Source organism: Puma concolor, chromosome D3 (genome assembly GCF_028749965.1).
Source record: "Puma concolor isolate L17-30 chromosome D3, mPumCon1.1.hap2, whole genome shotgun sequence".
NCBI classification, from domain to species: Eukaryota; Metazoa; Chordata; class Mammalia; order Carnivora; family Felidae; genus Puma; species Puma concolor.
In genome coordinates, this window is record NC_141678.1 from 76,461,485 (window position 1) to 76,489,427 (window position 27,943).

Genomic DNA, 27,943 nt, shown 5'->3' on the forward strand with positions numbered 1-27,943 from the left:
TATCCCTTGAATAGCCCTCTGACATAGTTACTACTCTTTCCTATTTTAAGATAAAGAAACTGAGGCATGAGAAATTAAGTAGATTTTCCCAGATCACCAATTTAGCTAACTGATTCCTGGATTCAAGCCCAGGCAGGCCAACCCTGACCCATTATTTTATTTAATCCCTGGGCTATTCTTCTTCTCTAATCTTGCAAAAAAAGCTTTTCAAAGGGACAAATACAAGTTTTAAACCCAGATGCTTTAACTAGAGGTAGGAAGTCTAGGCAGAAGAAACAAGTAAACCTGCTAGAAAGTTATTACCTGGTTCAAGCAGGAGGTAGTTAAGACCTAGTTAAATGGTCCTAAATACAAAAAAAAAAAAAAAAAAAAGAGGCAAAATTGAGGCAAATTGAAAAGTATGTTATTTTCAAAGGAAGAAATACTAGTACTGACATTGATATAATTGCTTGCGGGTGGGTGTCGTCAGAATAGTCTCATGTCAGCAACCCAAAGAAAAACTGAATTTCTATAAAGGATTCACAAAACTTGGAACTGAATTTAGAAAGCTATTCAGTGTCCAAGCAAGTTGCATCACAAAGTCAGACTGATAGTTCCTCCAAATCTGCCATTAATGTTCTCTATGTTGTCTCTCCACATTCCAAGGGAACTGAGAGCCTTCCTCCCTGGTTACCATATGAGCAACTGGCCAATGGATGGATGGACCCACTCCTGGTCCAGTCAGTGCCCCGGGCACAGGCTAGCACTCTTTCTCCACCAGAGGCCATGGGCAAGGCAGTGTCAGCCAAATGGGGAGACCATGATGTAGGTCTGGGTCAAGGAGAAAGATGATCCAGGACTGGAAGGATGAGGCTGTTGGAAGCAGTGATGTGGGTAGCAAGCATTTTAAAGAGCTATTTTGTAGAAGGAAGGAAGATGTGCTTAGTTTTGAACCGGTTTGGTTTAAGAAGATGGTGGCACATCCAAGAGATGGCATTAGAGGGGCAAGACTTGAACGCAAGTCCGAACTGCATACCCAGATCCGAGATTCAGTCAAGTAGGTCCATTCATCAAGCTAGTGAGCATGTGTCTGTCCTAGGTTCTAGAATGGTCCTGGGTTCTAGAATGGTAGCAGTGATTGGAATAAAGGCTCTGCTCTTATATGGCTTATGTTCTAACATCCAAGCCCTTGCAAATAAATGACCCCTTGCACAACCCTCCCATACACTATTCCTCTGAACCCTGTGTAACCATGCAGAGAAAAGAGCAAAGTCAAAGTCATGTAAGTTGGGAAGACAAAACAAAGAAGGTGAAGAAGAAAATAAGAAAATAAAAGGGTGTCACTAGAGAAGAAGAGGAAACCAGGAGAGTGTCATTTCATTAAAACCAGAAAGGAGTGAGTTTAAAGAAGAAATTAATGTCCAACTGGTCCAGGCTAGTAGTGAAGAAAAAAAAAAAAAAAAAAAACCACTGAATTTGACATGAGCGTTGCCATTGGTCAGCTTCTAACAATGGTTTTTGATCCTAACTGTGCATCAGAATCACCTGAAGAGCTTTAAGACACACAGATGCCTGGGAACTACCTGCAAAATCCTGATTTAATTGGTTTGGGGTGAACCTGGGCCCCGGAATTAATTTTCCGTTGTTCAGGTGACTGAAATAAACAGGTAGAGGTGAGAAACATTGCTTTAAATAAAGCAATATCAGCAGTAGAAGCTAGATTGCAGAGGGAAAAAAAAGAGGGTAGAGGAACTAGCAGTCTTAACATCAGACATGGATGTTTAGCTTCAGTCTCCTCCTGCCTGTCTGTGTGATTTAACCTCCTTGTGTCTTATCTGTGAAATCAGGATAGAAATACTTGCTGTGCCCAACTCACAGTTTCCTTGGGAGGTCAAGATGGGATAATAGATGTGAGAGTACTTTGAAAAAAGATTGAAGTGCTATAAAAATGTAAGATTTATATGGTTGTCAGTTTTTTTCCCCAAAGATGGCCCTAAAGATAGTGATTATCAACTATAAAGACCTACGTGGAACCAGCATCCCTTTCCACTGAGCTCACAAAGAAAGCATCCTTTGATAAGTGCTCACAGCCACTATCTAAAGGTCTGAGGCTGTTTGCAACTCTCACTTTTGCACAGCTAGCCTTGCACAGGACCTATAATAGATGCAGTTTCCACAGTCTTGCAAATCCTACCTAATATTGCTAAATCACACAGCCAGCCAACATAAAACTCAAGAGTTAAGCATGCTGCTGTAGAGATTAAAAAGTAAGTTTAATGTTATAAGGTTTCCATTTAGTTGTCAATCCTACTTGTTAAAGAGAATGGGGAAGGCAGAGGAGAGGTGGAGAGACATCTGTGCTAGCAGGCAATGCTGCAGGATCAGAAAAGCCTAATTCCCCTGGCAGATGGGGAAAGATTATCCAAGAGCCGAGCCAAAACCAACAGCAGAATTCAGTGACCACCTTGGGGTCTACTTCAGGTCCTGAATATGCCTATCTCTATGGGATGTCATGTCTGGTCTCCAAGAAATGAAGCAACACTCTCCATCTTCCACTCTCTGACTGCCCTTGAGGTAGCACCTGCCCCCGGGGGAGCAGCGATACCTCTTTGTGGTGACTAACGTCCAACAGGGGGACTTTCTTTAATCACAGATGACAGACGTGAAGAGCAGTTTTATAATACGCTGTCCACTCGCTTTCGCTTGACATTTTCCTTCAGTAAAAATGCAAGAAATATAATTCTTTGTCAAGGAAACAGCATACATAATGTTGAGGGCTTTTTTTTTCTACTAAGCAAGTTGAACTCAGAGCAAGAACAAAAAGATAGGCAAACTCCTACCTAGGAATTAAGCCAGGTGTCGGGTAGCTGGTGCAGGCATCAGAGATAGCCTGTGAAAGATCAGTTACCTGCTCTCGCCTCTAAGCCTGCTCTGGCTCCTTCTATTCCAGATGCTATTAGGGAGAAGGTGCTAATTACATTCTTGATCCTCTTGCAACTCCTCGGAGATACTCTCCGCCAACCTCCTTCACCTGCAGATCGTCTTACTTCAAAACTGCCTTCCTGAAAACAAAAGTACAGACACCCAGGCGTTCCTTCATGTTAACACCACCCCCAACAGAACTTAAACCCTTTTGCAAGTAAAACTCTAAAACTACAGAACAACATAGAATTTTGAAACAAAGAGATAAGAGATTCTTTGTAGGTCTCTATTGATGGTCTCATCCATTGAGAAGTCACTTCCCTTGTATTCAAACGTTCTGGTAAAAAGCTAACCGTGAGGAGAAAGGGGCACAAAAGCCAAAATGGGTACCACATCCTTGGCTCTTTTTTAAATGAGAAATATCCACTTCAAAGTAAAATTTTTCATGTCCCAGTGCACAAACCCTAAGCTTCTAGCATGGGAGGCAACAAGGTTTGGTGAAAAGGGGCATAACCATCCAGTCATTCAGTCCTATATTAAAATCCCATTTAAAAAAAAAAAGCTGCTGTGAACTTGGCCAAGTTATTTAACTTCTCAGAGTCGCTCTTTCCCATAACTATGGAAAAAAATAAAAATGCTATCACATAGCATTACTATAAACATGACTTGATATAGAACATACATGTCCGTAATATAAAACATGTTGTAGCTCAGTCTCCTCCCCCACTGCCCCTACTGAGACTGGATTTTTCAATATCGAGAAGTCCAGCAACCTCTTATCTCTGTGAATTTCCTATGAACATAAAATAAGAAATCTCAGCTAGGGGTGTGTGCTTATAATTGGGACTAGGGGTCCAGAACTGAGAGAGGAGGGTACTTAGAAATCCATCCATCAACAATCCCTACCATTTCCTCTGTGGAAGCCGCACCTATCAATAAATCAGCAAGTAGTCGTGCATTTTTAATAATTACAAGGAAATTTTTACCAGCTTTTGTTATAATAATGTACAAACAAAACAGTGTTTTTTTTCTCCTGCTCTCAAAGATAGGCTGTTGACAATTACAGTTTTAGAAGCATAAGGAACAAAAACTGCCCCAAAACTCAAGATGAAGGCTAAAATTAGATTTCTTTTTAAAACACCTCCCCTAATGGTATGCCAGCAATGTTATTGTGGCGGCTCTAACCGTGGGTGATTTCTTATGCCCACAGTGAGTGCAATAAAAACACACAATAGACATAAGAATAGCTTAAAAGTTAACTGTAAGATTATTTTTCAAGTAGCTTCTCAAGTATAATACCTGAGCTTCTAGAAGAGGTAATCGCTGAAAACATTTAAAAGGTGGAAATTCTATGCAAGGACCCAGGAGATTAACACAATTGAACATAATAGCTCCTTCCAAACCATTTCCTAGGGACTGGATCACAAAAAGTCTTAAGACGGCTTTCCAAATATATTTTATTTATTCAATGAAGAAAGGGCTATTTGAAGTTCTTATATTCCTTTCACATAGAGTCGCTTCACTGAGCTTTAAGAGAAGCATTCGTCTGTAGGCGCAAAATGAGTAATTCCTCAGCTTCTAGAAAAGGTAATCATTGCAAACATCTGAAATGTTAAAATTTTATGCAAAATGTCTTTTGTAAAATGCAGACAAAAGCCATGAAATAAATATCATTTTAAACTGGTCTCAGCATTTACGTTTAAAAATTAATACTCACATGCTTTTGAATGCATAGAGCATCTCCGGACGGCAACAGTGGCTGTCTCTAAGGAGATAAGGTGGGAGGAGGGAGTTTTACTGTTCCCACTGCATCCCTCGCGTGCTTTATATTTTGTACTATGTTCATGTATTAATATCAGTCTAGCTTGATCTAACTACTTAACCTCATTAAACATGGTCTCTTCAATAGGTAATTTAACTCATCTACCCTAGTTGAGGTATATCATCTTTCTCTGCAATCTGTACCAGAGACCAAACTTCTCCCTACTCTGGACTTCGGGTATTCTGTACAGCAGAGAAGTTCCCTGCCTTCTTTCCAAACTGAGCATTAGTTGTGCTGATTGGTGTGCTGGCACTAAAGGATACAATGAAAGTAAGATGCTGTCTCCTGGCTAACCCCACAGGATGGCTGGCACTCTGTCCCCAGGCTCCAACCTTACCCAACCTTCCTCCAGCCCCAGAGTAGCCACTGGTCCTCAGATGAATCATTCGGGTTGTTTCCTTGTTGCTCTGGCACTGCACCTTTATGATTAAATGGTTTTTTCAAAGAGGCTACGTACTCTCTTCCTTAGTAACCCTGAGATACAATGGCCAAGAGAGAGAGAGTTAAAACCTTCTTCCTCTGAGCTCTGGAATACCAGTAGAGTCCAATCTTCTTCTGGAACACACTAGTTGTGTGACCTGAGCAAGTTATTAACCTCTCTGGGCCTCAGTTTCTTCATTCTCTCTCCATCCTCATAGGGATGGAATAGAGATTAAATGAGATCAGTTGTTAAAATGCCTAGGGCAATACCCAAAACATAGTAGGTGTGCAATGAATGTTATATGACATCATCTCCCTCCCCCTTCTTCTCCTCCCCCTCCTCATCAGTATTAACTGATTCTCACTCTCAAAGAATGATGCTTTCAGATTTCCCAGGGCTGCACACATTTCCAACTCTGTCTCAGGAACCACTTCCAAGCAGTTTGGAATAGTGGGTAGGGTGGGCTTTAGAGTCAAAGAGGATTTGTCTTGAGCAAGATCATGTCCATCAGTTTCTTCAACTATGCAGTGAAAATAATTATACCTTCCTCTGCAGATCTGGGTGAAGATTACAGATTAGGTATAAAAGACTCCTGGTACATAAGAAGTGCTCTCTACATCTTGGCTGTTTTCACTTTACTCCAAGTGGGCTTATCTATTCGCTGGCCCCAACATGCCTTTCCCTCTTCTTCCTCCACATCTTTGTTCAGCCTGGTTGGCCCTGCCCTGCCCTCTCCTGCCATCTCCGCCTCTGGAATCCCCATGCATCTTTCTAGTCTCAGTCTCATCTGAGGGCTTTTGAGAAGCTTTCTTTGACTATAGTGGCTTTCCCACCCCTGAGCTCATAAAGTATTTATCTTTTAAGGGAAAATAAGAGGTAGAAACCTCCAGAGTCCCCAAATCTTTCCCCTGTGGCCACTGTTAGACCCACTAGGAACTAAGAAGTCAAGCAATAATGTGCAGAAAGAACTCCGGTCACATGTGGCCAAAGAGCAGTTTCCCAGTGGACTGTCCCCGAGCTCCCTGGACTATGATCTCCATGTCATCCAGGAGGGGTCACTTGCCCTTCCAAAAGTCAACTCCCTGGTGCCTTACTCAGGAGTGAGTGTCTCATAACAGAAAATGGTCAATTGGTTCATTGATAAATTAAGGCACACTGGTGCTTCTGGCACATGGACAGAATATATCAGCTGATGTCCACATGAGCAGCTGCTGTTCCCATCTCCCCATGGGCCTGCCTCCAGCTGCTCCTGCACTAGTCAGTGCAAATTAGATTGAGCCATTCCTCTCTCAAACGCTGGGCAGTTGTGAGTGGAGCTGCCAAGGACACAGCCAACTCCTTAGCACGTCATCCAGTCTGGCCCTCACTCCCTTTCTGGGCTCTTCTTTTGTGGCAGTCACCTCACATCTCTTGTTGTTAGTCAAGCCCACCATAATTAATCTTCCCTACCTCCTCCTCACCCCTCTACTTGGAATGTCCTTTTTTAACCTCTTTACCTAATGAATCATACTCATACTTTAAAGCCCAGCTCAGATGTTGCCCTCCACGAAGAACCCTGACAACCTGTCACAGTTTATTCTCTGCCTCTCCCATCAGCCCTCTGTTGTCAAGCTCTCCATAGTACTGGCAGGACACCTACTCCATGGAGCCACCCGAGTGCCCACTCACACAATACCGCCATTATGCTGGCTGATCTCTCTCCCACAAGACCATAAGCATTAGGAGGTCAAGGACGATTTTATAACCCTTTATCTGTCCGGCCAGGTGTCTGATAACCAACACATTTTATTTAATGAATTGATGAAAGAAAACAGAAATAAAGAAATGAATGAAGCTCTTTCTTACAAAAGACATCATCCTTCCCAGGTTTCCCATCCAAAATGCCTGGAAGCTACTCTTGGTAGGTATGAGTTGGTGAGGACCTAGACAGGGCCCCAGAGACATGTTTGCAAAAGGTGCGCACTCACGGAGGTAGGAGAGGGAAATACTTGTGTCCAAAATAACAGCTCCCCTAGGAAACAGAAGTCAGAGAGGTCTTTCATTTCTGTATTTCTTGTTTTCACCCTCCTGTTCTTCCAGATAGATCTCATTTCTAATGAAATTTGTTAGGTGATAGTCTACAAAAATGTCCTCATTATTTTTTTAATTTAAGTAGCTATCATCCCAGGCTTGAAAAAAATCCCATATCTAGTACTGTAGTCACTCTGTGAAGTACCATCCCCAGAAATTTTCCCGCTGGTAATTGTCATTTCCACCTCTAGGCCTGGCACAGGATTCCCGCCTGCTGGTTTCTTTTCTGGCTGAGTTGGTTCCTTTACATCATATGACTTTCAGTGACCCGTATGCAATCTGGGGATCATCCTCCTAGGACTTCCTTCGGAAAGTTCACAAAGGTATGCTAAACATAAGCAATATATCAATTTTTAAATCCAGGTGGAATGAGTCTGTATCATATGTCCCAGGAAAGCCTGTTATGTTCCTTTATAAAGAAAACCAAAGAGCTTCTTGATCCTTGCCATTTTCTGTAGGAAAATGCCTCACCAAGTACATCCCTTCCCATGCACTGTGTCGTGGGTCGTTTATGGGGCCAGAGAAAGACACTGAAAGCTTGTGCAAGCTGTTCAGCTCATATTTATTGACAGCTTAATAAAGACCCAGAGCTCTGCCAAGGCCTTTACATGCCTTGTGTAATCTTCCCCCAATTCCTGGTTCTGCAGGTGAGGAGCCTGGGACACAGAGAGGCTGATAACTTACCCAAGGTCACATAGCTGTGGGTGCCAGAGTAAGCTTTTGAAGTCAGGTCTGCTGGCTTCAGAGCCTGAAAGTGTAACCATTACTCTGAGCTCTGTAGCATGTTCCCCTGACTCCGTGTTCAAGAAGAGTTATTCCAACATGTGTAATTCTTAGATAGCTCTCTAAGACACGATCTTACTCCTTTTGGCATTTTACGCTACAGTCATATGGTCTTCTCTTTAAAAGAAACCATAGTAATTATTCAAAAAATATCATTCCAGTATTCATCATATAGATGTGCAGGCCTTTCTAACATTTTTTAAATAATGTAAGCCCCATGAGAAAAAGAAGATTATTTGTGTCTTCTTGGCCCACATTTTTAGATTTTGGTATAAAATGTCTTCAGTGGGTACAAACTGAACAACTCCCCTTGTCATTCACTGGAAACAGACACTTGCATTCTGCGTGCCTCTGTCCACAACCAGACAAAGATGTCTTTCCAAGGGACCTCACTCAGTTCTCAAACATTTATTAAGCATACCCTCTACATGGGACAATTGCCAGACAGTATGTGCAAACAGCGGGGAAGAAGACATGGCCCCTGGCTCTGCAGGAGTTAACAGTCCAGGGGTTCACCCCTTTAAGGAATGTGAGGTCCACAGACAGATGTATCATCAGGCCCACCAAAGTCCATAAGGCAAGAAGTTCAGGAGAGAAAGAAATCATAAAAACTTCAGAAAGTGTCAATTTGCTTTATTGGAAAAGGTTCTCAGAGGACAATTTCTCACCTCAGCTTCTTTCATTAGTGCTTATTGGCCAGTCCAATAAGCTGGGAGGGCCAGTCCAAGGGTGAGACTAGGGTGGAAGAAGCCACAAGTTGATTGCAAAGAACAGAGCTAAAGAAATAGGTGGGTTGCCTCTGAGTGTCCAGCAGCCTCACTGAAAATGGATTAATTTTTATTTCCAATGAATGTTATAACGGGCAACATATGAATATTCTAAAATAAATGGAAGGTCACGCAATATAAAACGTTAGGCAGTGAGCTTTCCTTCCACCCTCAGAGGCAGCCACTCTTACCTGGTTCTTGGACTCCTTCAAAGGTGAGTTCCATGTATTTATAAAGTAGTTTGTAAATGCTTCTGGACCAAGCAGGACTAAGTTAGGTGGCCCATCCCCAAGACCTGGCCCCAGGGATGGATCAGGAAAGTGGGCAATGAAGAGTTAAATCAGGGGGAATTGCTCCTGGTCAACTCAGGAACACAGCCTAGCTGACCACCTGCCATGTGCTGAGACACGGACAGGGAGGGAGAAACGAGCCCCCCCCCCCCCCCCCCACAGCTCACCTCACCGCTGTGCTAGGCACTGCCCACCTTTCAGAGAGAAGCAATGTATGCGGTGGGCAAAGGAAGCGGATAGGGGAGAGGTTCTGGAAATTTCTAGGGAGGTTTTAAGCGCTCACAAGCCAAACTGGGCCAGCTGCTCTCAGGGCTTCTTTGCGGGGGCGCTGGGGTGCTAGGACGCATGCTACCCCGTGGGGTTCAGGGTGGTGCCTCAGTGGTGAGGAGAGAAGCTTTTAAATGTCTGTCTTCCTAAAACTACTCTCCCTGCATCTAGGAGAAGCACGCAGTTGGTGTGTAACCTCCAAGGCAGCAAATCCAGTTGGTTATCACCCTATCCTGCATCATATTTATAAAGTAACGAACGGTCCGTTTAACCAAGTTTGGGCTTCTGTGTCGCCCCAGCCACCTCCCCGCGCGAACCCTCAGCCGGGAAGCCCACTGACGTGGGCGGCAGCCTTCCAGCCTCAATTCCCCTCCCTCTGCCACCCCTCTTTCCCCCTCCCCTCTCCGGCCCCTCCCCCCGCTTATTTGGGAGATTAGAGTTCATTAATTAAATCCTGTGCTTAGATCGAACTGTAACGTTATTCCAATCACATTTATCTTACAGGCGGCGGAGGAGATGGCAGCCTAGCTGGAAACGCGCGGGGGAGCCTCAGCCGGCGGCCGGGGACGCACAGCGCGGCGCGTTCCATCGCCACGCCGCCGCGCAGGCCCTCCATCTTCCTGCCCAGCCTCCTGGCCCCGCTCGGCCCTGCCTGGGGGGTCGGCTTCTCTCTGGGGCTCCTGCCCTTCCCCACCTCCCGGGCCTCCGCGGCTCCCCTGCCCGGTCCCCCTCCCCCGCCACACACGCTGACACGCGCGGGCGAACACACACACACTCACACACTGACACGCCAGCGAGCTGCTGGCCGCTCAATGGACCGATTTCCCTGCTTCCCTTGATCCCAGCCCAGCCCGGGATGAGAAATTGCAAAATGGCCCGGGTCGCCAGTGTGCTGGGACTGGTCATGCTCAGCGTCGCCCTGCTGATTTTATCGCTCATCAGCTACGTGTCCCTGAAAAAGGAGAACATCTTCACCACTCCCAAGTACGCCAACCCGGGGGCGCCCCGAATGTACATGTTCCACGCGGGATTCCGGTGAGTGCGGGCCTCTCTCTATTTGAGCGCCCTCGGGTATCTGGTTTATTGAGGGGGGGGGGGATGACAGGGGGGTGTTTGGCTTCTCGGAGACACTTTGGGCAAGATGACTGCGTGGTCCTTCCACTCCTCTTTCTGATTCTCCCTTCCCCCTTCCTTTATTTATTTGAACCAAGCCCCTAAAAGCCGTTGTCCTAATCAATGTGATTGCATTTCTCGTATTCTTCCTCTGCATCCCTTCCCCCATTTCAAAAATGGGGGGAGGGTTTAAGGAGAATGATGATGGAGGGAGAGGCAATGAGTGTGTGTGGGAGGGGGCGGTGAACCGGGAGATGGATGTGCGTGAGGTGAGCGCCTTCCCGGTGCGGCGTCCGCAGACTCCGCGGCCGGGCTCCGGGCGGTCCAGGGCGATTTAATGGCGCAGGCGCCGGACTCCCTGAGCGCTGTGCTCACTCCTCTCCGTCACGCCCCACCCCATCAAATGATGCGCGGGTCTGTTCTGAAGCCCCTGGGGTATTTTACCTCGATCCTTTCCCTACTGCTGCCACCACCGCCCCCCGCCCCCTTTCCGGGATTTCTGCAATTCCTCCGCCCTCTGCGGGAAGCGAGCCTCGTAAGGGCCGCCTACCCTCGCCCCTGGTCCAAGTCGCCGCCGGGCGAGAGGGCTGGACAGGGAAGGGGCCAGGCGCAGCTTGGCGCAGCTCCTCGGGAACCCCTGCCTCTACCTGTGACCCTCAGGGGCTCTTCCAGGAGGACCTCCCGAGGGCCAGGTGGCAAATACAAACTGCAAGCTGTGGTCCAAGCGGGCCAGAGGTGCGGAACGTAGAGAAGCCCCACCTGGGCAGAAGAGTGGAGCTGCCCTGCGGCCTCCGGGGTCCCCAGTTAGGGGACAGGGAGTGAAATCAGACTCGGCTCGGGAAGTAAGAGGTTAAGGCAGGAGCCACCCCCAGTCTTCCCCTGGGACTCCGGTTTCCTCTGCCCTTTCTCCAAAAATCAATTCACCCGGACAGCCGGGGCGTCGCGGGTCGGAATAGCGGAGGCGCGGCCGCTGTCCGCGGTGCTGACTCCTTGGTCCTCACCGCGCATCTGGCTCCAGCAGTGCGCCGGGCTCCCGCCCTGCTCTCCGCGAGACGGCCATTTTATGGTCTCTCCCGCACCCGGAGGGATGGACAATGGAGGCGGATTTCCCTACTTTTCCTTCTTCCCCCCGGGTGTGTGTGGGAGCAGGGAGTGGGCCAAATGAGAGGGGCTCTGGGGCGGGATGGAGCCAGTGCGTGTGCCAGGTGCACCCCTCACCCCACACGCGCGCGCCGCCCCCAGCCGCCTGGACTTTAATGGCTACGTTGGCTTCCCCCAGCTGAGGCCAGCACGTTTGTCTGTGTACTCATGCTCCTCTCCAGGTCACAATTTGCGCTGAAGTTTCTAGATCCGTCATTTGTGCCCATTACGAATTCTCTGACCCACGAACTCCAAGAGAAACCTTCTAAGTGGACATTTAATCGGACAGCGTTTTTACATCAAAGGTAGGATAGGGGGAAAAGATCCGAAAGGTGTTTTTGAATTCTGGAGTTCAAACAAAACAAAACAAAACAAAATACTCCAAAACAACAAAAATCTATCCCCCACCGGAGGTGTTATTTGCATTGTCTTCTAGGCCTGACTGCACAAAGGCTGATTGGTAACTCTTTTTTATGTATGTAGTGCCCTCTCATAAAAAAAAGAAAACATCAAGAAGACCAATTTGAATGGGAGGGAAAAAGATATTTCCAATATGCTCCCTAACTGGGGCATAACTGAGCACAATGATTTATAGTTAACATGCATGGGTAACACTGCCAAAGCCATCTACTAAAAAAAAAAAAACAAAAAAACAAAAACAATTGCATAAAGACCATCTAATAATGCATTTTCATTCTCCCACTGAGAAAAATGTTTAAAAATGAAATAAAATAGAATTGTCTCACACTGAAACACACAGAAAATACTATAATCTGCCCTTATCAATTACTAGTCAAAATCTTGGCCCAAATATATGCAGGTATTTAAGTATGGTTTTGTTCTGGTTTTGCCTATTTGTTTTCATTAAACCTTTACAGCCCTTAATACATTGTAAAAGCTACCCCACATCATTTTTACAGGTTGTTGTCTTGTAACAGCCTGGTTTATACATGAGGGAGTTTGTGTGTGTGTGTGTGTGTGTGTGTGTGTGTGTGTGTGTGTGTGTGCGTGAGGTGGGGAAGAAGGATGAGATTTATTCAAATTTATTATCCTGAGTGATTCTGGTCTACTCTTAGCAACCCCTGATAAGTCATTACTCCTTCCTTTTTGGTGGGATTATTATGCTACTAAATGGAATGTGAGCCATCTAGTGTATTCATTAGGGGTGTGAATATTTATTTTACAAATGATCATTTTACCACTCATTTAGGGAGCTGTGTTTTGTCATAGCATTTCTAGTTACTGCACCCTTTTTTATTTTGAGTGACAGAATTAAAACCAATTCAGTAGATATCTATGGTGTCATGAAAAGCTGATATAGTCATGTGATTATGAATAAAAATTTTAAAACACTGTTCAATTAGAAATTAGTTCAATGTCAATAATTGATAAATTCTAAACCATAGAAGTACCTTAAAAAAACTATTGGGTTTTTAGTCCAATATTAATTTTATAGACAAACCAGAAAACTTTCATGGTAGAACACATTATACCTTTCCCAAGACATATTTCTAACATAGTAAAAATTATCTTCCCACACTGGGCCATGTGACCCAAATGACGAGTGAGAACAATATTTCCTTCTCAAAACTTCCCTCCTTTCAATCCACTTATTAGGTAAACTTTAATTAATTTTCCCAGTATCATTTTAAATTTACTTTACCTTTATAACAGGTAAAGACTAGCTTGTAAAGAACAGTATGGGTAACTCTGGATATTTTAGATTAAAGCGTTCAGTTTATGTTGCTTTATATTTTGACAAATGAAGTGTTTTTTTTTTAATAAAATTCCAGTTAAAGTGATGATATGCAAAGCATTTAGTTTCAATCCTATTTTTTTAAGCAAAAGACATAGGAAATTTACAATGTGATTTCTTAGAATTAGAGAATCTAGTAGCAAAGTAACATGTTACTGGTCTCTCATAAATATTTTAAATAGCTGAAACTCTAAGAGGAAATACTTCATTTTACTTAAAGCTCAACATGAGAGCAACCTGAAATTAATGCTAAGTATCACCCTTGCCTTGTTTATCCTCTGAATTCTTAGAATGTACACACATTTTCAGGATTCACGATAGCCTCTTTTTCTAAGGATTAAGTTCCTCCAACTAAATTGTGTTTCTATATAATCAAGTATAAAAATATTCCTGTTTCATTATTCAAAGGACCTTAATGAGGTTATCATCTCATTTCTATTAAATATGCAACTACATTCACTATTGTTACCATTTCCATATTTCAATAATAGATAGTATTATACTGACTCGTATCTATTTGGCTCTTATTTGGATACCAGTGATATTTGATATTCCTTGAACGCTGCAGTCCAATAGCAAACAAACAGTACCTGGTTACAAACTCTAAGTCACCAATGTTTGTGAATTAATGTGAGCTCTTTGGAGCCTGTGTAAATTGTCTCCCTGTATTTTCTGACATAGTTTGACCTCCTATGATCATGCCTCCTCCTTGATCAAATACACTTCTCACATAGAGCAGAAAACCAAAGAATGCCAGCTAAAACTGTAAGTGACAACATTTATAAGCCTTGAAGGATTACATCCAGAACTTGATTGGGAAATTAACACCTCTGTAGATTCTGAAGCAGTCTTTCCCGCAATGACCGCAATTATTATGAATGTATAATCTTTCTTAGATACAATGGGCCTACGATTCTTGTCTGAATGAAATGGCAGCATAAGACATAAGATGGAAAATCAATTCTTTTGAATGGGATGCATTTAATGAATTTCTTTTCATTTTAGGCAAGAAATTCTTCAGCATGTCGATGTAATAAAAAATTTTTCTTTGACCAAGAATAGTGTTCGGATCGGACAACTGATGCACTATGATTATTCCAGCCATAAATATGTTTTCTCTATTAGCAATAACTTCCGATCACTGCTTCCAGATGTGTCACCCATTGTGAATAAGCATTTTAATATTTGTGCTGTGGTTGGAAATAGTGGGATCCTGACAGGGAGCCGGTGTGGACAAGAAATAGATAAGTCAGATTTTGTTTTCCGTTGCAATTTTGCCCCTACGGAGGCTTTCCAAAGAGATGTTGGAAGGAAAACCAACCTTACCACCTTCAACCCCAGCATTCTGGAAAAATATTACAACAATCTTTTGACCATTCAGGACCGTAACAACTTTTTCCTGAGTTTAAAAAAGCTCGATGGGGCCATTCTTTGGATCCCTGCATTTTTCTTCCACACTTCAGCAACTGTTACCAGGACATTAGTTGACTTTTTTGTTGAACACAGAGGTCAGTTAAAGGTCCAATTGGCTTGGCCTGGAAATATAATGCAACATGTCAACAGGTGTGTATATTTTATTGCCTTTAAGTCTTACCCCACCAGATGGCAAATCAATATTGTAATCTCTTGGGGGTGGGAGGTATCTGATTAGTTACTTGTTGTGGTTAGCTTAGAACTTTGAGGCAAACTCTTATGTTTTTGTAATGAAAGAATGAATCATTCTCAGTAAGAAGTTCAATCTCCTACTCTCCTACTTCCAGCTGGTAACAAAGTGCTATATGGGGGAGGGGGGACTGGTGTTTCGTCAGTCTGCCCTCTCTAATCCCTGCCCCCTCCCTTGGTGGTAAGCCTAACAGGCAGTCATGGAAATCATCAAAAATCAAGAATTGTCTTTAATGGAGAGCTATGTCCCAATCATGCCAATGGCTGAATCAGACAAACCAAGTCAAGATGCAATTGACTTAAAATGTTCCTTTTGATTTTATATGTGGGTGTTTTGTCAATGTCCAAGATTAGAAAACCACTTAAGGAAAGCATAAATTGCATAATTGGCCTTTAAAATTTGGGATTTCAGTGCCAAAACATGTGAAAGATATTTTATGAGCTTGCTGTTATCCCTCATAATTTGATAGAGAGATTGATCAGAAATGCAATATTTTTGTCTAGTCTGTTGAGTCTGAATGCTGGCTGTACATTAGAATCACCTGGAGAACTTTTAAAACTACTGTTGCCTGGGCTCTACTTCAAGGGATTCTAATGTAATTTATCTGGCAGGGGGAGGGGAAGGACCCAGTACCTGTTTTTCTTAATAACTCCTAGATGATTCTAATATGCAGTCAAAATTGGGAGCCACTAGTCCAGGGCATTTTATAAAGCAAAATTAGTTGTAGGATTTTTTAAAAATCATCTGAGGAAACTGCCTTAACTCTAATTTCCCCTGAGCAAGTAGCCTCCATGTCCTAACATACTGTCCGGATAGTCCTACAAGTTAAAGTGGGTTCTGGGAGGACAGGTAACCAGAGAATTCTAAAGACGTTTATCCCATAGTATATTATTCCCATCCTGTAGTCCTCTGAAGTCTACCAAACTTAATGTTTGTTTAGGTTACCTCTGATAGAAGGAGGAATCATCATCTAATAAAGTAGTATGTATCTAACAGGTAGGGTGACACCATAATATATAGTCCAAACTGGAGCTCTGTCTTTAAGAGAAAGAGGGTACTATTAATAACAACAGGATAACAAACAAAAATTGAGACTATCCCAGCTTCCCAAGATGTATGGTCATCTTTTCGAGAGGTTAGGTAGCCCAACTCTTGTTTAAAGATGAGTCAACTGAGGTACAAAGAAAAGGAATTATTTACCACCCAATGTCACTGCCCCAAATGGGCAAAATCAGAATTAGAAGCCATGCCTCCCACCAACCTGTCCTCCTGTGGCCTTTTGACCTCATCATTTTGCTCCTGCCTTACTTTACTTAACTTCAGCCATACCAAAGGAATTGTCAGAAGTCATTCTAACTCCTTAGTAAGAAAACCAAGACTAAACTGTTACATTTCAACTGGAATGGGGAAAGGTCTGTGAAGCTTTCAAGTAGTAAAGAAGGAACTATACGTGCTTAGAAGCTTCAGGAAATTGGCCTGTGTGGCCTACCCTGCCCCTAGCTTTTCAGAAAGGCCACGGAGTTAGCCATAATGCTTCACAGCCACTCAGGCTTGAACCAAATACATTGGTTCAATGAAAACTCAAGGGAAATACAGTCCGAGGAAACCTGATTCGTAAACAGTTTAACTCTGCCTACACAGCAAATGATACACACACACACACACACACACACACACACACACACACACACTCGCTCCCTAGCAGTCTCGAATATTTGGTAGTATAGGTAGGAAGGCTTCAAACTACTGTTTCAATATGGAAGGAAAAACAGCCATAATTTAGCTTTTTTTTTAAATTCAGAAAGTGTTTAAATGCTTTTCTTGGGTTCTGGCATGCTAAAGAAGGGAACCCCTAGGAACCCTTAGGTAGAAAACAAAGGAACAGGGAATATGATTTTTTTTTTTTACAAGAAGCTACAGAAAAATAAGGCCCCACAATCTCTCCAGACCAAAGAAGAAGCATTTAACCAACCTCTAGATTTGGATAAGAAGGTGACACAGGAGCATAGTCATTCCCATTGCTGCTGGCCTTCTGCGGTGTCACCACTGAGTCAGGGCCACCACTCCTTAGCACAGCCAAGAGGCGGGGCTGGTGTCACGTGATGTATAACCTGTGCGGTCACACAGGAGCTGTGCTCAGGAGGGCTGGCACTTGGTTTAATGCCCTGCTATCACCCTCTGGAAACTCAGTGATTTTTGGAAGAAGGGCCCGCATTTTCGTCCCATACTGGGTCTCACAAATTATGTAGCCGGTCCTGCCCAGAGGTGTTCTAAAAGATAGATTCAAAGCAAATGCTACTTTAAAAAAGGCAAATCCATGTACCAATCCACCTCCTGGCCCAGTCATGTTGACCTATTTGCCTGAAACCAACACTGGCTTCTGAATCCACATGTACTTACTGTTCCACAGGTACTGGAAAAACAAACATTTGTCACCCAAACGGCTGAGCACAGGTATTCTCATGTACACCCTTGCGTCAGCGATGTGTGAAGAGATCCACTTGTATGGATTTTGGCCTTTTGGATTTGACCCCAACACAAGGGAAGATCTTCCATACCATTATTATGACAAAAAAGGGACCAAATTTACCACCAAGTGGCAGGAGTCACACCAGCTGCCTGCCGAGTTTCAGCTGCTGTACCGAATGCATGGGGAAGGGCTCACCAAGCTGACTCTGTCACACTGTGCCTAAGACTCTAAACAGAAAGTGCCAAATGGCCATTTGAAAAGTGCCCCAAATCAAACGGAATAGTCTTCAGAATAGAACCCTAGAGAATTCCTTATAAAGACTGTCTGCCGCTTAAAAGGAAAGATCTCTTCTCTCCCTCTTTTTGCACCTGCTCTCTTAAGAGTCTTGGCAAGACAAACGAATTGAAGCCACATGATGTAAACTTGATTGATAAAGGGAATGTTGCATTGGGAACCATGCTGCTAACGAAATGGTCGGAAGTATTTTAGTGTTTGTATTTTGATAATAAACTGCCTCCCATTTTTTTATGAGGACGGGAGCTGTCATTGCTGCAGCTTTGAGATACAGTCCTCATTGTCACAGGCCTCTGGCCAATTTGGGCAGGATTTCAGTTTTGCCTGGGTGGGATCAGACTCTTCAAAATGGAAACAAAAAAACCATTTGCATATCTCATCTCTCACTCTATTTCTCACTGTTGTTCTCAATCTCTCCCCTACAATCCCTCGCCCCACCACTGTGGAGTTTAATAATTTGCTAGGAATCATATTAAATTAGCTTTGCTTGTATGTGTTGCATCTGTACTTGCTTGATGTGTTCAAGGCTCTGGGTAACTTTGCTGTTTTGTGACAAGCTGACCAAATGATGATGGATCCCCTTGTGACTACCTTTATAAGAAATGCCTCTTACAAAGTTCTCACTAGTCCATGCCGTCATTCGACAGCAGAGTGGTCCCTCTGTGCTGAGTGGCATCTTTCACTATCACAAAGAAAATGAATGTCATGGGTGGCACTGCATCTCTTGACACGAATGCTATTGTGGCAGATCATTCTATCGCCACATCTGTGAGGGCATGCCAGCCTGAGTTTAGTGCATCCCACAATCCCAACCCAAGAGCTAGTTTGGGCATTCTCTCAGAATATAGAGGCAATGAGTCAGCTTAAGATCCTGGGACACAGAGAGGAAAAGGAAGAAAAATACTTAGAAGTTGTTATGGAATCCCCATATACCCTAGAGCGTTGTAACCATGGTGCCCATTCAGAGACACCTGGTCTTTGAAAGCCAGCAGAGTTGCAGCAAAGTAGAAGACTGGGGGTTGATCAGGACAGGCCCCCATGGGAATAGTGCTGAGGTGAGGTCATCTTCAGTGTCACTGTGTCCACCAGCACCGCTCAGAACCATTTGTTCTCTTCAAGATAATTGTAGACACTGGATAGTCCCTTTTCCCACTGAAATCAGATCTGTATATCTAAAAATTAAGGATTTCATAAGGAAAAGCCATTGGGTAATGGCAAGATTTGATACAAAATAACCCTTGGAATTTAAGCTGTGTAGATCTGCCATGAAGGGATTAGTTGGCCGTTCTGTCTTTTTTTATTATTATTATTTCACCTTTAGAAGTAGAAATCACATCACTCCCACCCCGGGCTTTTCACTGAGCAGCACTTTGTTCTTCCAATTCGGCCCAAAGTCTGGCCAAGTTGATGTTAAATTTTAATAAGAGTTTCTTTCTTCTTTCCAAATGCCAGTCAAGCACATTTGTAATACATTTGGGTGGGGTAGCTTGTTCTTTTCCAGAAGTCTCATCCTAGACTGCTTGTAATGTTACAAATGCCGTTTAGAATAATTGCCGTAGCTCAGTGATCGGCTCACTGTCCCTCTTTGGGAAGGTATAATCAGGCCCCCCATTAAACCGCATACAATAAGAAAAGACGTTGTTTCTTATGCTCATGTGCCTCCTGGTCCTAAAGGGGAGATGTCTGGTTCTAATTGTTTTCAGAAAGCTAATCAGAGCAGCTTACATATATCCAGATACTAACTGGTGAAAGAAAAACCATACAGGCTTGGAGTTGCTGCTAACTGTGGCACATCTTACAATGTTGTACAAATGGCAATCATCCAAAGAGATGGGAAGAAACAGGAATAGATGTTTCAAAATGGGAAACACTGACACAGCTCAATACTTGAAAGACATTAGAGGAGGAGGTAGTAAAAAAAAAAAAAAAAAAAAAAACCATGTTTTAAATTCACTGGTATAACCTGGTGGGCATCAACACCACCCCATGCTTGTTCCCTGTCACTTTCAAGAGGACAGTGCCACAGTGCTCATGCCGTGCTCTGCGAGGATCACTGCGAGATTGACAACTGACAGGAGTGTCTAGTTGGCTCTTCCTAAGCACTTAGTTCATCTGGTTGCGGCTGAGTGGTATTAATGCCAATATTACATGGGCCAGATCCTGACTCTGGAGTTTTAATCCCAATGTGCCCATTAGATTTCACTAAATATAAATATGTAGACACGTTGAACCAGGGAGGTTAAAAGAGCACAGGACCAGAATCCCTAAAACTGGTTAATTGTTCTATGGTGGACCTTTTAAAGTAGACCTCATCATAATGCTGTTTTAGGAGTGGGGGTTGTTTTGTCGTTTCAAGTTGAGGAAGACGTTTGACATCTCACACCACTCTCGGCTTCGTCTTAACCTCAGGGTGAAAGGACTTTACCATCCCCCAGTATCGTCTCATCTGTTGCTTTCACAAGAACTCAAAACGGGCTTCTTTCCTAGAATCAGAGGGCTCAGCAGCCAGGCCTATCCCATTTCCGGGCAGGACTTCCTGGAACTGATCCAAAAGGACCACCACCCTTCCCTTTTCTGAAGAAAATCTTAAGCCCTGCCATAGGGTTAACCACAATTCTCATAACTTATACATTCTTTCTGTACAGCCTATATGCCTCCTATTGGAAAACTTGGACACAAAATTTGGGTAAAGCGTCTATCCCAGTTTCCAGCAGGTAGTAAACACTCACTAAATGGCAGCTTTTACTGTTACTTCTATTGTTAGTTGTGCCCTTGACTTACAGTTGCAGCACAGAGAAATGCAGCCTCTAGCTGATCATACACGATCTCTTTTTGTTTTTGAGGACTGTTTCAAAGGTCAAACCTATGTAACCACTGTCGCGACCAAAAGACTTGGTGGGTCCCCTGAGTCCTGATTAGAAAGGCAGTGGTGTAAGTAACCAGAACTCCCTGGCCTGTGTGGTCAAGAGCAGTGAAATGGGCAGACAGGACTATTGAGTTCCCCCTCCTGATTCAACTCAGATACAAATCCCTGGCTTTTGCACTGCCCTTGCTTTGCTGGTTCTAGGTTAAGTGCATCCTTTTATCAGAACCTTTCATCTTTTAGGATACTCACAGCAGAATCCACCCTCAGCCATTGGAATGAATTTTACCATAAAGCCCTCAAGGCTGTCTACACATGATACCAACACAAATGACCAATTCAGTCGCAGAGGGGAAAAAAAACCCCACAAACATTTAGTGACCTGCTTAATGCCAGTCCCTCAGTTTTGCATTGGCTGTTCTGAGAGTCATGTGCAGGGATTGTAAACCAGGGGATTCAGGACTAAAATGTGGTACCAAGAATTCCTCCCACACCCAGAAATCTTTCCCATATTTGATGATTAAAACATTTATGGCTCCTCTGCCTTTGCTTCTGGGTCTCAAGTGTCCTTGACCATTATAAAAGTGCTGTGTGTTTAGTAGTGTTGTGTGCCTAGCAGTGCTGTGACTGCTGTACCATGGTGTCAGGTGACCTTGGTGTCAGGCATGTGACCATGAGGCTGCCAGCCAGGATATGCAAGGTGAGAGGTCCCTCCAGCCTCCTTGTGTCTGGATCTCCAATTATCCACGAATATGAGCGCCATGACTAACCTAACTTGGTGGGATGCTAAGGAATGGAAGAGCATTTCTTCTGACTTTGGGCTAAGCAGTAATTTTTGGACACTCTCAAACAGCAAAGAAGGGTGGCCTGAGGCCAGAGAAAGCAGGGACAGAACTGTAGAAACATGGGATATTTGAAATGGAAGAACCTTTCAGTTTCTCTAGTCCTAATCCTTGATGTTACAAATGAGAAATCGAGAAGCAGAGAGGCTAAGTGATTTCCCAAGATTGCAAGGATAATGAGTAGAAAAAGTATGACTCCTCATCTCCTCCTTATCAGCATCTAATGAAGATGGGCACAAAAAGAAAGTGATTTTGGTCTGGAGTCCTCATGGCACAGAAAACAAGTAGTCTGTAAAGGAAGAAAATTTATCCCTCTCCCACAAAAAGTATTTATTTGTCAATACAAAACAATAAGGGAGATGGTTGCCTAGGCATACAACAGTCCACGGGTAATATCCTACATTCTCCTTCCCCTAAAATAAGAGAAAACCAACTTGGTAAGTCATGATTCTGGTAAATCACAATTTAGTTACTGATAGTTCAAAGTTGATAGCTGGAATTTTATCCAAGACTCTATTCACTTATAAAACCTTGTTTTAGAAATATGTATGCACAATTTAAAAGCTGAATACTGAGAATAGTTATGTACTTCTTTTTAAAAATCTTTATCAATTTATTTAACCTAAAAAAAATGGTTCACTCATTGTATTTCTCCATGTATATAGTTTTCAGCTGGGGCCTGTTGAGATAAGGAATACCTTTTGTCAATTCATTCCACATAGCAAGTAATTTCAAGAGCAGACTTTACATTATTGCATTTAGTTCAATATGCTAAGAAGATGTGTAAATAATAGTGAATAATTTGGGCCGCGTCTTCATGTGCAAAATGACAGACCAGTTTTCTATATAAATCTGCATCTCTAAATTGTTTTCCTCTAATGGTTTAAATGTACCAAGCAAAAGTATCTGTGTAGACTCTACTTCCCCCTGAATACACAGAACTGTCCTTTTGCTTACAAAGAGAGTTGGGGCTGTGTATGTGGCTGAAAAACCCAGATGGAACGTGACAAGTGCCAGAGACTTAGGTGGCCCTGGGCCACCTGACTGATGTGACTGGGCTCTGTGGCCCAATTAATCAAGGCCACAGTTGAATTGATGACAAGGACCAAAATGACTAAATATTGCTTTGCCACATAAATATAACGTTTGAAATGGGAAAACTTTTAGAACGTCATTATTGTATTAGAGAGTATTTCTGAAAATCTGTTTTTATTGTGATTATTATTATTGAAGATATGTGTTTTAATAGATGTTTTATCCTCAATGAAGCCCGTTCTCATGCTGTTAATTACAGCGGAATCATAGGGAAGAGCCTGTCGCAGAAAAGCTGACTCCAATCTAAGATGACAATGGGGTGATGGGGTTAGGACCTGGATTATGCTGCTGATCCACCAGCAAACAAAGCTGGATGATGTGAGGAGCTCTTTAAAACACTCTTCCTCCCCACACCAGACCTTTGACTCAGAATGTGCTGGGATAAGCTAAGCTTACAAAGATTCCCAGGTGATTCTGATGTTGCCAGCATTGGGAAACAAATAACATATAGCCAAGTCACATATACCATTTTGACCAAAGTAGCTGAATGCTTATCACTCCTCATGTAATTAGTAGCCTATCTGTCCCTTAAAGTTATCATAATACCCGGCAATATAGACACAGTCTTAGTGACTCAACTACTCAAGTTGTGTTTTGGCTGAAGTGACCTGTCACTAATTTGTAAGCAAATAGTAACTGGTTAATTTAGTCAGAATGGACGCAAGCCTGAAGACAGAGCGAGGGACATAGCTTTAATATACTTTACCCCAAGGCCAGCTCTTTATATTTCACTTTTTATATTTCAAACTAAGAGGCAGATCTCAGGTCAATCATCTCTACAGATAGACAGACTGAGAAACAGAGAAGTTAAGTGGTTCATTCAGATTCTACTTGGATGTCATTCCCAGAGCCTAAAATATTCCTAAAGGGGTCTGATTTCTCAACCTACAGGTAATTCCCCAAATACAAAGATCCTCAGGCTAAAATGAAACCAATCAAAAAAGGAAATTCAAGAAGTTAAAATTTTAAGACCAACTGAGTATAAAATTCTAAGACCAGCTGAACGGGTTGGCACTGGCTGCCGTGGGCCAGCCTCTGTTGAATAAGGTGATACCATTCTAACGTGGTTTGGGCCAGGCTCATTTTGACAGCTGTGCACATGCAAAGCCTTTAATCATCAGAGATACTAAAGGGCTCCTGTGATTTTTTTCCATGGGGCTCAGAGACGATTGTAGCTCTTCAGTGTGCTGCTCAACTTTTAACAACTGGATCTGGAGAAAGTGGGGCCCTGATTTGTAGCATTTGCCAATTTCCATGGTATAAATACTGTCAGCATAGAGTTTCAAGCTACTAACTTGATGTCAACCAGCTGAATATGTAAAAACATGTTTTCAGGAGCCAATACGAGCTGGCTCCAGCACCGCACTGCCTGAACAACTTCTGAGTCAGTGAGTCCCAAATGGGAGAGGCTAGCAGTGGCTTTGGAGAAACTCCCAAGTGCCCCCTCCCTGCAAGGAGGCGTTTCTACTTCGGTTAGATCTACTAATTTTTCGTATATTATTGTGTCCTTGAAGCTAAGGACCCTAAGGTGTTCAAAATATTTCCTAGCCATGTGACTCTTAGGAACCTCTCAACAGACCACTCAGTACTTTGAGAGATAACCAGCCACGGTTTTTCTAATTTCTAAGGATGAATTTCCAGGTAAACATTTTTTAATTTAACTGCCCATTGAAACCATGTTTGGCTGATCTTTTCTCATATCTTATAGTCCATTACCTGTTTCCCCAGATCTCTAATTTTCCCTGTCCACTTGCTCCTCATTCTTCTGACACAGCATCCAGAAATCAGCACTTGCACGGAAGCAAGGGAAGAACAGACATCTAGTAAGCTTACCTAGACCTACCACCCTTAGAGAATCTCCTTTCTTCAAGTGTCTCTACCCCAGTAGGGGACACCTGCTAAGCCTCATGCCCAAGGCTTGAGTATGCATTCGGCTGGGCTTTCTTTGCCCTCAAAATGTTTCTGACTGGCTGTAAACAGCACAAATAAGAACACCACTGGGCAAACTTTGTAGAGGAAGGCATCATGTGATGCCTTGCCCTTAGCTATGCTAGTGTAAGGCGGGACCCGGAAAAAACCTACCAAATCAAACATTTGGCCACTACCATCCCCTGGGCATTGAGAAGTAGTTGTACTATAAACTTCCTTCTTCTTCCTACTGGTTGTAAGGGAATTTCCTACTTACAGAGTGTTTAGAAATCAAATACTCTGGTGAGCCACAGAACAAGCTTTGTTTGCAAATTAAAGGTTTTCCTGTTCTTAGGTGAATTTGATTAAATCCTTTGGAAGTCAGTGCTGGAAAAATAATGTATTTAATTCCTCAAACATAGTAAGTGGACATAGGCTTTTATTCTGTATGTAGTAAATCAAAGCTAGATTATAAAGGACAAAATCTAGTTTCCTTGCTGTCGTAAAATATCCTACAGGGTCTATAACATGTTTCTAGACTATAAATGTTTGAAACTCAACTTGAACATTGTCTATCTTATGTTTAAAAGGCCAGGGTATCCCTCTGTTTTCTGTGCTCCTTAACAGCCATTGAAATGAGCTTGCTTCTCTATACTGAATAAGCTACATCTTGTTTTAAATGGATCAGGTACATGTTCAGATGTTTTTCTGTATTCAAAACAAATTGCATGTAGCCTGGGCACAAAATACACCTTCATCCCCTGGCTCTTTTCTGGACACCAAAGAGATAAGGCCATAGCTACAAGCAGAAGGGAGTTGACAGAAGGCCCCATCTTATTATGAACAATTCACAGTAAAACCAGCCTTGAGGAATGAGTCACTCCCAAAATATATTTAGCCAGGGAAATAGGTTAGAAAAATGGGTAGATGATGGGAGAGAGGTTTGTTCAATGTGTAGAAGTGGAATAAAGTCATGGAAATACTTACAAAAAGGAAAGGGAAGTTTCCCTCTGATATCTGGAATCTAGACCATTTTGCAAGACTTAGAATAATTGGTCTCCATGTCTAAACACTCTTTAACCATGTTTCTAAATCCAGGTCTCAGCCCTTATTATACAGAAAATCAGCCTTACAGCCAAGAGCCCTGGGAGGGGGTTATTGATGAGTTGAGATCCAATCACCAAGTATCAGCAATTAGCGCTGAAATTCTCCAAGGACACAAAACAAAAATATTGAAACATCACAATGCAGCATCGTTTGTTCACATAGGAGAATCAACTACATGCCTAGCAGAACTTCACAGATCTAGACACTATCTCAGGTCTAGATTCCAGATCAACATCTTCAACGTGGAGATGAGACAGCTGATGGTCAGAGAGTAGGAAGTGACTTATCTGCCCAGCTAGTTAAAAGCAATCAGAGTCAGGGTCTCCCAAACCATGGATTCTACTACAGCACACCATGCTGCCTCCACTCTGTAGGGGGGAGGCTGACAATCCACTGTAAAGCATAAATCAGAAGTCAAGACGAAAGAATGTTTGCGATATCTTCTCTCACTTAACCTACTTGGTTTCACCACTTCATTTTAGCCTCATTTTAAAGAATGCTACACCAATGTAGAATGAACAACCAAGCTCTTTTCAGAGTAATGATGAAACCGAAAGGTCAAAGGTGGGAGAACAGTGAATGTAAGTTATTAACGAAATGAGCAAGAAGCATGTGTCAGGGAAAATCAATGCTTCTTCCATTGTCATAAACACGGAGCCCTCCCCTCACACACTTGATGCATTTATTTTGGAAAATGCCATCTTACGCTGAGACACTGGCATTGAAGACTTCACTCCTTCTCACCTACATCAGAAGTACTCTCACTCTTCGGGAGAAGCCGTGGCCCTTAGGATCAGACTCACATCTCCTGTGACAGGCAGCCTCAGCTGCCCTCAGAAACAAGCTGCCAGACTGACAGGGCCATGGAGACCTGAAAGGAGCCAGCCCTGCTGGACTGAGGAACATGTAAATATCTTCTGCCTTCTTGGTGAACAAGGATGATCATCTTTCTTTCGTAGGGGTAATTGTGTGTATATTGTGACTAGTTTGTGAAGAAAATGCAATGATTTGCTTCGACAGCTCCCCAAATGTACCTGTTAAGTGTGAATGTGCCTGCCTCATTGCCTCATGTGCCAAACACAGTACTGAATGCGTTGTTTTTAAATAAACTGTTTTACTGTGCATTGGAAAACACTGCTGGTTGTCTCTGTCCCATTTGGAAGACCCCCTCTATCTCCCCCCACACACACGAACATTCTCCATCCAGTGAAGAGATTAAGCTCATCCTCCTTTTTTTCATTCCCTGGGTTTTGAGGAATTCTCCAAGGAATTCTCCTTGGAGATTTTCAGAAAGGTTGGGCTTAGCTGTCTTCAGCCATGAATGAGTAGCAAATAGTAAAAGCACCCCCCCCACACACACACACACACCATCTTTCCATTGGCCCTTTATGCAAATGATGCAAGAGGACTTCATATGATTAATAATAATACATTAAGCTTGCATATACACTCACACACATCATTTTATTTCAGCAAGGATCAGGTGACAGAGGGACACTGAGGGACTTGGCCCATGTTGCACAGTCGAGGGCGAAGTGAAAATGAGATCTCAGCCAGACTCTTGGCCCAGGGCTCTTTCTCTTGCCTCTTCATCCCATTTCAGCACTTTCTCATAGAGCCTTCCCAAATGCCCCCATCAGCCTCCATTCCTTTACACAGTGTTATCTGTCTTCATAGCATTTTCTCTCCCTGTTTGAAGTGATAGTATTTAAGAACTCATTGTCTGTGTCTGCCACCATGTTATAAGCTCTACCTTCAACAAAGTAGGCAACTTTGCCTGTCTTAAGTATACTATGTTCCCAGTGCCTACAATAGTTCTGGGAACTTAGCAGGCTATCAACTGATATTTGTTGGATGGATGGATGGATGGATGGATGGACGGATGGATGAATGCATCATACAGTTCTATGTATCACTTCTCTTTTTTATCTCCCTTCCCATCTTTATGCCTACACCACAGACACCAAAAGTCCTCACTCTGCTCTGACTGTGCTACCTCAGCACCATGAATAATAGTATTTGTTGACTGAATGAGTGAACAGCCCTAGGAATTGTTTTACTCGATATCCATGCTCCAACATCAAGAATGTCTCAGCATATTAATGCACCAAAGCACATCCTATTCTTGTACTTGGCTAATTATAATTTCAAACAAAACAAGAACTTCTGTAGGGTGAAATATAGCATTATTGGAAAGACCCTGCCTTCAGTAAACAGGGTCGCGTCCGAAAGGGCCTGCTGCAATGCTCCTTAATTCAAGTTGAAAGCCCTCATTGGTCACTATGTACAACACTGGGCAGGATAGGAACAGGATACAAAATGAGCAAAAAAATCACAATGCCTATCCTGAAGGAACGTACGTGTCTTATTG

At 43.1% G+C, this 27,943-nt stretch overlaps 1 protein-coding gene and 1 long non-coding RNA gene across 5 annotated transcripts in view; one reads left to right on the forward strand and one right to left on the reverse strand.

Annotated features, from left to right (window-relative positions):
- The window catches only part of LOC147575639 (uncharacterized), a 270,719-nt gene that overhangs the window by 203,058 nt on the left and 39,718 nt on the right, over positions 1-27,943 (reverse strand). The gene's annotated exons all lie outside the window — the stretch shown is intronic.
- Positions 9,769-26,704, forward strand: ST8SIA3 (ST8 alpha-N-acetyl-neuraminide alpha-2,8-sialyltransferase 3). Of its 2 annotated transcripts, none has more exons than XM_025931126.2 (4): positions 9,769-10,356; positions 11,757-11,879; positions 14,336-14,893; positions 17,404-26,704. In XM_025931126.2, the coding sequence occupies exons 1-4, from the start codon at positions 10,178-10,180 to the stop codon at positions 17,684-17,686; spliced, it is 1,143 nt and encodes a 380-aa protein (XP_025786911.2). In that variant the 5' UTR covers positions 9,769-10,177; the 3' UTR covers positions 17,687-26,704. The 2 variants fall into 2 exon arrangements, with proteins under 2 accessions (XP_025786911.2, XP_086539212.1); XM_086683086.1 differs by having other exon boundaries at positions 10,245-10,356; positions 11,714-11,879.

Coding starts and splice junctions, on each gene's coding strand:
- ST8SIA3 (XM_025931126.2), top strand. CDS start 10,178: ATGAGAAATTGCAAAATGGCCCGGGTCGCCAGTGTGCTGGGACTGGTC. Junction 10,357..11,756: donor ATGTTCCACGCGGGATTCCG/GTGAGTGCGGGC, acceptor GCTCCTCTCCAG/GTCACAATTTGCGCTGAAGT. Junction 11,880..14,335: donor ACAGCGTTTTTACATCAAAG/GTAGGATAGGGG, acceptor TTTTCATTTTAG/GCAAGAAATTCTTCAGCATG.